The sequence below is a fragment of the Enhydra lutris genome, unplaced genomic scaffold (genome assembly GCF_002288905.1).
Source record: "Enhydra lutris kenyoni isolate GAN:26980312 unplaced genomic scaffold, ASM228890v2 scaffoldscaffold18, whole genome shotgun sequence".
Lineage (NCBI taxonomy): Eukaryota > Metazoa > Chordata > Mammalia > Carnivora > Mustelidae > Enhydra > Enhydra lutris.
In genome coordinates, this window is record NW_019154102.1 from 15,809,467 (window position 1) to 15,822,164 (window position 12,698).

A 12,698-nucleotide genomic window follows, 5' to 3' on the forward strand; every position below is an offset into this window, starting at 1 on the left:
ATGAGAGAGATTCAGTTTTAATTTACAGAGAAGTAAAATTTAGTCATATGTGAGTTTTTGTTTACCTTCCCTGCCCAGAAGGAGCCAAGGCTTATCATGTTTCCAATTAGATGGTTATCTGATCCCTTTAAAAGTAGTGTCTGTCCATTCCCTCTGTTGAAGCAAGTAAGTGCAGGTCCCCTTGACACACTCAGGTTTCACAAGCCTGGGGATCTTGAGTCTACTCTTTACTGTAAGTTTCATAATTGATACTGAGAAGCTTTTCCCATATCACACACATGAATATAATGAAGGTGTTCGAGTAACTTTTGTAGAGATAGCAGAAGAGTACCCTGAGACTAATTATTCAGTGTTAAGTTTTTCGCTCTGATACTGCTTCCAGAAGAGAGATTTTGGTTTGGAAAACATGTTTGTGAAGATTTTTCCTTTTGTTTTTCATTTTCCTGTTTGCTGACTATGCTAAACAACAGAAATCAAGCGTTAACTTGTTTTTGTTACTTGGCAGGAAATACCACCATGATGTGGCGTTTTCTTGCACACTCAGTATCATTTCAGGAGTACACTAACAACAATCTTTAACTTAATAGTTTGTATTCCTGTTTGATATTTAAGTAGTAAATTGAGCTAAGTTGAAAATATTTTACATGTGTCTGACATACAGTTGGGAAAGTGGGAATAAATGTTATCATAGGCTACACGTGTAGAGCAACCTAGTAGTACCCCCAAAAATGTAAGTTAATCTCAATTTATTAAGTTTTAATTAATGAACATACTCCAAAATGCCAATGTTTTCAGTGAATATACTCTAAGGAATATTCCGTCTTCGATTGGAGGAAAGGCAGCGTTCTATTCAAAAATACATTCAATGAACACACCATAGATAGAAGAGTAGAGAAATGGAATTTTTAAAAGATAACATAGATCATCAAAATGCTAAATGAGCTATTGAATTTCTTAGTAAAGATTGAGGCATTCTTTCCTGTTTTGGTTTCTATTAGCAGCAGAGATATTTCTAAAAGGCTTTTAGAATTCAGATGTTTATATTCAAGAAAAAAGTTCTGTTCAACTATAATAGCATAATGCTTTTCATAAACATTCATGATAATCATTCTTAAATCTAATGTACATGACTGGTAGTTGGAACATCTAGTGATAGAAGGAATATGAATGCTGCTTGTTTGGTTTTCTGAATGTGTCTCTTTGTTTTTATTTTTGCTTTGGGTAGATTATGCACACTTTGAGGTTGCTTTCTCACTGTACAATTGAGTAATAATTTCTTCTTTGTGAATTCTGTAATAGATTAAATAAGATAATGTTTGTAAAGTACCAGATAACGTTGCTTGGCATTTAACTACATTAGTCACCACTATATCTTTATGGTTACTTAATGTAATCATTTAGAACGGTTGTTCTGTGAGTAGTTTTGCTCCTTTCACTTAGTGTTTCCTGTACCTGAGTGGTAGTTAACCTCTCGTAGTGGAGAGGGTGTGGGGTTAGAGGTATATGTGTGTGTTGATGATAAAACTGACATCATTGAAATTAGAGAAATGAAGATAAACTTTTTGGGGTGTTTTGATGCAGACAGCTTTACTAAACCGCCTGGAGCGAATTTTCGAAGCATGTTTTCCTTCAATATTTATCCCTGGTACTGAAGAGGAAGTTACTTCCCTGAAGCACTTGCTGGAAACAAGCACCTTCCCAGTAAAATCGAGAGAGGCCTTAGCTGAAAGTGGGTAAGTAGTAGACAGTTTTTAGACAGCATGTCTATTTGTTAGTTTTAGCTGTTTTAACTTAGAAGCTTATCTTAAAGCATCAAGGTTCTGAAATGTTCTTGTAACACTGTGAATTTTTAAAAGGCAGATTGTGCTATTAAAATTCAAAAAACTCCCTGCTCCATTTTTGAATGCTTTTTAAAGTATTTCTAGATCAATATTCTCATTAATTTTATATATTATCTTTTGACTTCTGGTATGATAGATGAGAATTTAGACTACATCTGCTCCCTTCATGGTCCCTATATATATTTTTTTTATTTTTTAAATTCAGTTACCCAACACATAGTACGTCATTATATTTATATCATAGTTTTTCATTCAGCTGGTATTTGGTATTTTCATTATTATAATCATGTAAATAGTGTTTATTGTCCACTATTAGAACTTCTTCCTGGATATATAATGACCTCTCTTTTTCATTTACTAAGTCTTTTCCTACCCTCCAGCAGCCTGTTAATACTTGTGATCAAACCTGTCAGGCTAGCCATTCCATTTTTTTCCTGAGTCCTCCATCCTCCTATTCCAATCTGGAATGGATTTAATCTAGGCTTCTTTTTTTTTTTTTTTTTAAGATTTTATTTATTTGACAGAGAGAGAGCACAAGTAGAGAGAGAGAGAGAGGAGGAAGCAAGTCTCCCTGCCTAGCAGAGAGCCTGATGTGGGACTCGATCCCAGGACCCTGAGATCATGACCTGAGCTGAAGGCAGAGGCTTAACCCACTGAGCCACCCAGGCAGCCCCAATCTAGGCTTCTTAAACACATGTTGTCTTGGGACTTTCCTTCACTTATAGCCCATTTTGGTGGAACACATCCTCTAATAGCCTCCTGAGAAATGAAGTACAGGGGTGGTAAATTTTTACTTCATTCTGCCCTCACATTAAATTTATAATTTAGGATTTTTTGTTATTGGTATTCTGAAAATTCACAATGAAGTGTCTTGATGAGACTTTTCATTCATTGGACTGAGCACAGGTGTACAGTCTTTCAGTGTGGAGACTGCTGTTCTTCAGTATTGGGCAATTCTCTTGTATTGACAGGAACCTTCCCTCCATTGTTTTCTTTCTGGAACTCATTAATTATTAGATGTTAGAGGGTCTAGATTGATTTTCTGATTTTAATTTCAGAATTATTCTTATTCTTGTACTCTTCTCTTGGATTTCATTACTCTCCACCTCTGGACGCATTCTCTCCCTCTGTGCAAGTCTCTCCTTCATCTCTTTTTGTAACCTCAGTGCTTGTGGTTCAGGGTTTTAAGTACCTCTTAATTTCTTTAAAGATGAAGATTATTATTTGCTTCTTGGTGTTTTGGAGGGTGATTTCTGAGAAGAAAAGGGGACAAAAAGGTTTATGCTTTACCATCTTAAAACCATTTAGATGTGTTATTTAAAAATACGCTAGTTGGGGCGCCTGGGTGGCTCAGTGGGTTAAAGCCTCTGCCTTCGGCTCAGGTCATGATCTCAGGGTCCTGGGATCGAGTCCCGCATCGGGCTCTCTGCTCAGCAGGGAACCTGCTTCCCCCCTCTCTCTGCCTGCCTCTCTGCCTACTTGTGATCTCTGTCAAATAAATAAATAAAATCTTTTAAAAAAAATAAAATAAAATAAAAATATGCTAGTTGTTCAAATAGACCCAGGAATCTCTCCAGGAGATTCATTTTTGGGATATAACACAACTCTACAACAAAACACACCATAAAATACAGGAAGATATTTTGCCTAAACTAACAATAGGAGCTGAACAGTAAAAACAACTTACTTAAACTATATGGTTTTGTGGCCAAATAAATTATGATACATTCTGTCTAGTAGAACACTATACCGCTATTGAAAAAGTTATACATGTAGATGAAGAAATGCTTAAAATCTGAAAAAGATTACAAAATTCTCTATATATTATAATTGCAGCTGTGTTTGTGGGTCAGGATTCAAAGAGAAAAAAAGCACCAATATTAAATGGCTCTAGTAATTTGGTTGAAGGTTGAGTGATTTCTTCTTTTAAATGTTTTTGCTTTACAGTTAAAAAAAAAAAAAAGGCTAAATCTTGGTTGTTTACTGGCATATTGTTCCAAATGAGTTTAACTTAGCTACTTTAATGACTAAGTGGTGGTTGTTGATTTTATTCAAATGGTAGTTGTATACTTATGTTAAATGCAAGATTGATTAGAATGTGTAACATTTCACCATCACATTAAAACTAGAATCCATGATGAATTCATGGTGGCTTTGTCATGACCTTTGCAGGGAACTTCTGGATGTGTGGACGGAGCTCCAGGATATCAATGATGCACATGGCTTGAGATATCAGTGGGGCGGCTCCCATAGCAACAAGAAGCTTTTGTGCTCCTTGGGAATAGATACTCGAAACATTGTGAGTTTTGTTAATACCTTGGAAATCCTTTAGTGGGCCTATGAGTGTTTTTAAATTCTGTTACAACTTCTGATCAAGTTGCAATAAGCTAGTTGCTCAGAAAAATTAATTATTAGTTGTCTTAAATGCTCATGTATTTTGAATATGGCAACCTCTAAACATAAGTCTAAATTTTTCTCTGGTCACTATTTCTTATTTTAAGAAAAGGTTGTTTTAGTGTTTTTCTGTTATTTATAAAATGAAGGTATTGGACTAAGAGATCAAAAATATAATCCCATATGGGCAATTTAATAATTTATTGTATTTATTTTTCACAGTGTATATAATAAAGCATTCCAAGCATATTTTAACTGTTTCATTGTATGCCATAGCATTCTCTTAACTATGTGTTCTTTTTCTCTAACACATTTATGTAGCTCTTCACGGGTAATAAGAAGCAGCCTGTTATAGTGCCCATGTATGCAGCAGGATTGGTAAGTACAAAAAATGTCTCCGCAAATTTATCATTGCTACATTCTGTAAAATTACCTTACATGGCATAGCATGGAAAGTGTATTTTAAGGGGCACTTGGTGTGAGAACATTAAATGATTAACTATTAATTTCCTTTTTGATGTCATAAATCCCTTCAAGTCTTGATTTAAGGATATTTTTCCATATTCTATTAATTAAAGATTCTGTTTTGTTTTAGTTGGAAGATTATTTTTATCCTAGTAGTAATGGTGCTCATAACTGTAAATGTACCTTTGGAGGTCTTGCTCTTTCTTCCTTTTTTTTTTTTTTCTTTCTAAATTTGCTTTTAAAAAGTGGAAGCTGAAGTACCTGAGGGCTTAGATATCGTGTGTTTGAATCCAGTTGTGATAAATTTTAAATGATGCATTAGTGAAGCTATGGATGTATATGAAAATTTAGGAATACCATATGATAGTAATTGAAAATGAGCCAGGACCCATAATTGGTTCTTAGTTTTGCCCTTAAATTTTTAAATGTGTTCAGTTTTGTTTTTTCAGGTAAGCCAGGTAGTCCAGGATAACTAAGGAATTTTCTTTCTGTACCTTATCAAGACTCACGCTTTAGATGTGTTTGTGTTTTCGGCATGTCTTTTGAGTTATTGGTGAAAAAAATGTTCTGTTAAACAAGATATTTTTATTTTTTTTTACCAATAACTTGAAAATAAGGTAAAAATACAGTGTTTAAGAAAAAATAACTAATTTGGTATGGGATTTAAATTATACAACCCTTTATGTGCATGCAAAAATGAATTTGCTGTGAAACTTGACCTTCTTTAATGTACAGACTTTTCCCCCGAATAAGTTCTAATTATAGATAATGAACTGGAATGTTTTACTTTGTTTCCCTTTTTGTAGTTTTATGGAATTAGACAAAAACTTTTTTTTTTTAAGATCTTATTTATGTGACAGAGAGATAGAGACCACAAGTAGACAGCGGTAGGCAGAGGGAGAGGGAAAACAGGCTCTCCACTGAGCAGAGAGCCTGATGGGAGCTCCATCCCAGGACCCTGGGATCGTGACCTGAGCCAAAGGCAGAGGCTCAACCGACAGAGCCGCCCTGGTGCCCAAGACAAAAACTTTTCTGTGCTTCAGCCTTTTAATCAGTTTCTGCTCCTTTATAAATATAAATGTAGCTTATCTGATATTTTCAAAACACCGTAATTATCCTTATACTTACTTCTGCTGTGGTAAATATAATGGAGAACATTCTTCAACTTTTTGGTTATTTGTATCTCTTTTTCCCTCAAGTAGCAGCATTCTAGAGATTGTTGGTGTTACTGTCACTTCTGAGTAGAAACTATGAATTCAGTTTGTACGAGTTTTCATTCAGCATATTGGGAGCAGTAACCTACTTAATCCTTATGTGTAGGCTCATCACAATAGCCAGTCCTTTGAATTTTGTGAGGAGTTAGAGACTAATATTTTTGCTTTATTTTCCTACTTTAATTACAATCTTTATTAGTAATTTTTATAAGCTTTTAATACCAAAGTTTATTTAGTAAATACACCTCTTCTACTCCATCTTTATGATAACTTACACTTAAAAACTTATTCTTTTTCATATCTGGTTTCAAATTTTAATTGTAACGGAATTTTTTCCATGGTGCTTCACACAGATGAAGTGTTCAGTGTCTTTTGGTCTCATCTGGAGGAATAAGACCTGAAATGATGGTTTAAGTCACTCGTTCTCTGACCTTAATATGCATCATAATTGCTTGGAAGACGTGTTAAAACAGAATGCTGGGCACCACTCCGCCCAAGTTTCTTATTCAGTAGGGGTGAGGCTGCACAACTGAAAAGTTCCCAGGTGGTACAAAAACTACTGATTGGGGACTACTTTGAGAACCACTGATATAAGGGATAGTTCATGTTAGAAAAGTCGGCTAAGGCTGGGAATTGCATCGTCTTTATATAAGGATGCACTAGATAGAAAGCCTGTATGATGTATAAGCTCTTGAGTTAGTGAATTTATTTTCATTCAAGCTGCTGGAGTAAAGCCTTTCACAAATGCCATTGTTAAGAATTGAATCTGTAAACTGCTTTAGTTAGCATTTGTCCTATTTTTTGAGAAGAAGGGGGATTGTTCTGAAAACTTGTCCTTAGAAATTTACAGATTCTGACCTTACTGTCGTAACTGCTTTAATATTTTTCCCCCAGTAAAGGAAGACTTTTGTGTAGTTTGGTTGATAAATATTCAAGAGTTTATCGAGTACTATTTTTTAAGATTTTATTTATTTATTTGACAGAGAGAGACTACAAGTAGGCAGAGTGGCAGGTAGAGGGAGAAGCAGGCTCCCTGCTGAGCAGAGAGCCCAATGTGGGGCTTGATCTCAGGACCTTGGGATCATGACCTGAGCCAAAGGCAGACGCTTAACCGACTGAGCCACCCAAACGCTCCTTGAGTATTATTTTAAAATGTATTAAAGCTTAGCTTTTTTTCAGGCCATTAACTGATGATTACCCATTATTATTAGTGTTTGGTAAAGTATTGATACAGAATGTTGGGGTGGGTTTTTTTTTCCTTCTTTATTTCTACCTCCACCTTCCTGAATGCCTTCCTTTCTTACTCAGAGAGTGTGTTAGATTTGTAACACATCTAGAGGAACATGTAACATGTTTTCCCCTCTGAAATGGCTGTGTCTCTGCTTTGCTAATCCCAGAAACTAAGTATTAAGGCTCCCATCCTTTAGTGTAGGTAGGATCAAATACTAAATTTACATTGAAGCATGTAGTCATCATCACATTAGATGGCATGTTTTAGAATTCTTGCTTCTCCAAGCATCATCATGGTATAAAGGGTACAAAGGGTGTCCTCTTCTGCAGTTTCAGTGTCTGAAACATCATAATATTGTTGGAGTCTTAGGGCCTTGATATAATCTGTGGTGCTTGCCCTCCCCTCCCCCCACCATCCCAAATTGCTTATGCTTTTGTGTAGCAGAGAGAACTAGATACTTTAAGACCAAACAAATATAGTTTGGATTCCAAAGTTCTATTGTAAAACATTTTCCATTACAGTACTAGAAGATCATCTCTAAACAAAATTTAAGAATAGTTCCTTTTTGTCTTTAGTACTTTCCAAATGACTTGGTTTTTTACTTTCTGCTAGACTGACTTTCTCATAAAGTTTGAGTTGATTTCTCTCCGTCTTCCACTAATGGCTAATATGCCTTTTTCAGGGTATGTTAGAGCCCACCAAGGAACCACTGAAACCACTCTCTGCTGCAGAAAAAATTGCTTCCATTGGTCAGACAAACACCATGTCACCAGAAATGAACACATGTACATCTGACCAATTCCAGGTAAAAATATCTGTACGTGTATTGATACATTTATGCATGTATACACACACACATATGTCCAGAAAGACACAGTGTTTCCCATAATATATAACTTTTAGTTTAAAATATTTTAAAAATTGATTTAGAGATGGACATGATTTTGATTACTTATTAACATCCCTTGCAATACAATAAACAAGCTATCTTTAATTTTCAAAAAAGGCACAATTTGAGAACTGGCTGGTTTTGGGTAAGTTCTTTAAACCTTTCTAGGCCCTAATTTCCTTACCTGTAAAATGAAGAGTTTGAAGCAGGCGTCTCTAAAAATCCCTTACAGCCTGAACACTGTATGATCATAATTACTGACACACCAATCTGGTAAGTACTGATTTTCCAAAATAATTGGGAAACACTGCATTTACACCAGCTCTTCAAATCTGCTAATGTGTGTTTTTCTGGAAGCCTGGAAATTTTGTAAAGTAATAAAATTAGGTGTGTTTATTACATCAAAAACTGTTGTTTTGAGAGTTTGAATAAAAATATTAAGGTAAAAATGATGTGGCCTTTACAAAACATTATTTGAATTAAGAAAAAAATCTGTCTTACCTTTCTTATCTTTTACCACCTTCGCACCATTAAGCACAATTTTTTTTTCCAGTCTAACATGTTTATTAACAAAGCCACCCCCCTCACTTTTTTATCTGGGGAAAAATTTGCTTATTCTTCCCACATCAAATTAGAAAACTCAGGTTTTTAGAAGATTAATATTTTATATTAATACTTACATTAATATTAATCACTAATATTCTTATTAATATTTATTAATAATAAAGGTTAAAATATTAATACGTGAACATTGCCATGTTTGTCACTCCTTACCTTCAATATCATCTTCAGTTTTATCTAACACAAAAATGTGTATTTGGACAGCCGTTCCCAAAATGTGTGTTCCATTGAACGCTAATCCCCAGAGAAGCTCCACTAAAGGAGGGTTCCAAGGGGAAGTAAGTTTGGAAAATTTTTCATATCATATCCTTTAACCACCCTTGGAGATTCTCAGCACACAATTAAGGACTCTGGAGAATCCTGCAGTGAATAACCTTATTTAATTTTAATTATTTCTTAAATTTACTTGGTCACAGGACCCATCTCTGCGGGGACCAGAGGAAAAGAGTCACGACACCCATAGAACTAGTATTTGAAAGAATATGCTTTAGAAAATAATGATACAAAGCAAAGTCCTACCCTTTCACATGTGTTTCAAGGAACATCTAATATTACTGCTGTGCGCCACTGTGGTTTATACTTGAGCATAGCTTAAACATCCCTTTGAAGTCGATTTATTACTAGCCCTGAAACAGTGGGCAAGGAGGCCTGAGGCATAAAATGCCTGGCCTTGTTGATGGTTGGGAAACAGACAAGGAGGTTTGGGCACATTTGTCTCAGCAGGTAGACTCTGTCCTTAGTTATCTTTCTTTAATTGCCCATATATTGTTCTCTGTCAGCTTCCCTCCCAGGCGTGCCCTGCATAAGCAGATTCCAAAATTACTTCTCCCACAGCACCTTCCCACTTCGCCCTTAAGCAAGGTTTTTCTTCCAGCAGTGCTGGGTGTTAGGATAAGAATTTGAACTACCTGGTTCAAACTGCCTGCTATGTTTACTGAAAATGAAGCCACTTGTTGCTAGTTTTGCTTGCCGACGCCACCTCCTCCTCCTCTTCTCCCCCATCCAAGCACTTCTCTGTGTTACAGCCCCATAAACTTGCTTATTTTATCATAGTTAGCTCTCACCTGTCATTTTTGCCCCTAGCTAGCTTAATCAATCTCATATATTTCATTTTAGTCACACCTCATATTTATTACCTTTCTTACAGAATTTAATTATAAATGACTAGAAGTCTAGATGATTTAATTTAAAAAGTATGTTAATTTAATGGAACTTTTAATGGAAATTAATGTGTATTAATTTAATGGAGGTCAGTCATAGCTCCATGGTAGGTGTTTAGCTGCTGCTATCTTTTTACATGTACATACCCACCTCTACATTTGTAATCAAAGGACTATTGTCCCCCTAGTCATAGGCAATTATAGAAGTTTTCAGCAGCATTTAAGCATATCTTACTTTTTTGCTGGAACATGGAACTTTGGTCTCTTGCTAATTATATTTTTTAAAAAAACCTCTTAATCACATCCTTTTATTCCGTTTAGTGAACACATCTCTCTTGTTAATCCAGTACTTAGGTGTAATTTTTAAAAAGTTTATTCTGTACTTTTTTGTGGTAGTTCGTGATCCTCATTAGCTTTCACTTTTAGGCTTTTTTGGGAGCCAATGAAAATAATATTTCCCAGTGGAAGTTGTTGTTCAAACTTAGTTCCGAATCAACTTGAGCTTCTCTCAGTCTTCATTCTAACATACAATTAAACTGAACACTTCAGTATTTATGTCAGAATTTTGTGCTGAGATGCCTCACGTTCTTCACTAAATTATATGATCTTTGCTTGGCTCCTTACCCCTGAGTCAAGTTAAATTATTTTTAAAACATCTCAAATGAATTGTAAGATTCCCTTTATATAAAGCAGTATTTCTTACCACTATTCTTTGGCAGTCAGTGTGTATATCATTTTTACTTTACATTTTGGCCATGCAGTAATACTCTTAAGTCTTCCCACTAGTCATAATATCTCAAGGAAATGGCCATAGACTTTAGTGCTGAAGTTCAGCAAAATGTATCAGGAAAGATCTGGTTTCTTTTGTTGTCTTGTTTTGTCAACCATACACCAAACCTTGCTTTTATGTTTTTTTTTTTTTTTTAAAGATTTTATTTATTTATTTGACAGAGAGAGATCACAAGTAGACAGAGAGGCAGGCAGAGAGAGAGAGGGAAGCAGGCTCCCTGCTGAGCAGAGAGCCCGATGCGGGACTCGATCCCAGGACCCTGAGATCATGACCTGAGCCGAAGGCAGCGGCTTAACCCACTGAGCCACCCAGGCGCCCTGCTTTTATGTTTTTATATTGGCACCACTAACAGTGACTTTCAAACTTAGCATCATTGTTTAATTCTCATTATGACTGCCTGTTTTCTAATCTGTCTGTTCTGTCTCAGTTTTGGTACCCACTGGATTTTTCTTATTTCTTCCAAATTAGTTTATACTCATTACTCTAATAACCAATACATCTTGTGTTTAGGAGCTGGATGACTTACTAACCACTGCTCCTGGTGTTTTTTTCCAGGATACTTTCACCTGAAAAGAAAGCTTATGGGCAAAAAGCAGTAGTGATACTTCTGTTGTTTTGTTTTTCAGAAAGCTTTATTCGCTGAATTTCAGGGTCACATCACTCATAGTGCCATTACTGACCTCCCTGGTAAGATCAGTGTGCTAGCCACACTCCAGCCACTGCTGAGTAGTCAGCTCTCTGCTGAGTAGTCAGCTCTCTGGCTAGCAGTTACCCAGCTAGTCACTACTTAGCAAATTTCCTCTTAGACCACTTGATGTAGCTCTTTCATTTGTGAATCAGAATTTTAAAGTTAGAAGAAAGAAAAAAATGATTATGTGGCATTGTGCTCTTTTTTACATTAAGAGAACATATTTGGAGAGGCTAAATGGTACACTTAAAATCATTAATCAGTAGTACAGCTAGGACTAGAACCCAAGTCTGTGATCTCTAGTCCCCAAGGGGGGGGGGCCTTTTTTTTTTTAAGTAAGCATTCTTTGTCTTTATTCACAAATGATATGTTCATCTACACAGAAAATTCCAATGAATTTATAAGAAAAAATGACAGTAATGCCAGTTAGTGAATTTAGCGAAATTTCAGGGTCTCAGATCAATATTAAAAAATGAACCTATATTTCTATATATATTAAAAACAAGGATTGGAAATTGAAATAAAAAGCACGTTATTTACCAAAGCAACAAAACCATGAGATACTTAGGAATAAATCTAAATGTACTTAATTTTCCTCATTTCATTCTTTTTTATTTCAAGTTTTTAAACTCCAGTTAGTTAACATAAAGTGTTTTTGCTCTTTTTTATTAAGACCTTTTCTTCCTTTAGTGCTTTTAGTTGCTGTAGTAATCATTCATACCACATTGCTTGAAGTTGTTTTAAAGATTTTATTTATTTATTTGATAGAGAGAGAGACAGAGTGAGAGAGCATGAGAGGGGAGGTCAGAGGGAGAAGCAGAATCCCCATGGAGCTGGGAGCCTGATGTGGGGCTCGATCCCAGGACTCCGGGATCATGACCTGAGCCTGAAGGCAGTCACTTAACCAACTGAGCCACCCAGGCGCCCTACAGTTGTTTTAAAATGCTTCATTCAGTGCTTTCTCTTTAAGTAGCCTTCCTCACCAGTGCCATTTGTTAGCTTATAATTGCTCAGGTCTTCTGTTTTACTTCTGTCTTATTTCCATTAAATGTTGATTCGTGTTTTAGCACCTCATTATTATAATATTGGCTATGTCTTCAAAATGCCATACACCTGTATAAGAATCTGAAATTTCAGCAAATCATGAAATGTTTCTAAGCAACCAGCTACTTGACATCGTTTAGGTAAAACATGTTAATGAAAGAGATTTGCTCCATTTAGCCAGAAATTTTGCTATTGCGTAAACCTTGGTGTTATCCATCCAGTCATTAGGACTGAAGGTTTCACTAATCTCTAAGGAGAATAATAGGAGTTGAATCTGTGGGAATACTTAAGAGGTTTTTGTTTGTTTTTGAGATCAGCTAAAGAAGATCTTTTCTAAATGTTTATTAGTCTTGTAGGTAGG

At 35.6% G+C, this 12,698-nt stretch overlaps 1 protein-coding gene across 3 annotated transcripts in view; it reads left to right on the forward strand.

Annotated features, from left to right (window-relative positions):
* The window catches only part of LOC111147969 (aftiphilin), a 64,456-nt gene that overhangs the window by 37,424 nt on the left and 14,334 nt on the right, over positions 1 to 12,698 (forward strand). For all 3 annotated transcript variants that reach the window (XM_022504285.1, XM_022504287.1, XM_022504286.1), the window contains exons 3-6: positions 1,582 to 1,733; positions 4,014 to 4,140; positions 4,557 to 4,613; positions 7,828 to 7,950. In XM_022504285.1, coding sequence (XP_022359993.1) covers positions 1,582 to 1,733; positions 4,014 to 4,140; positions 4,557 to 4,613; positions 7,828 to 7,950 — 459 coding nt within the window. The remainder of the gene's footprint in view (positions 1 to 1,581; positions 1,734 to 4,013; positions 4,141 to 4,556; positions 4,614 to 7,827; positions 7,951 to 12,698) is intronic.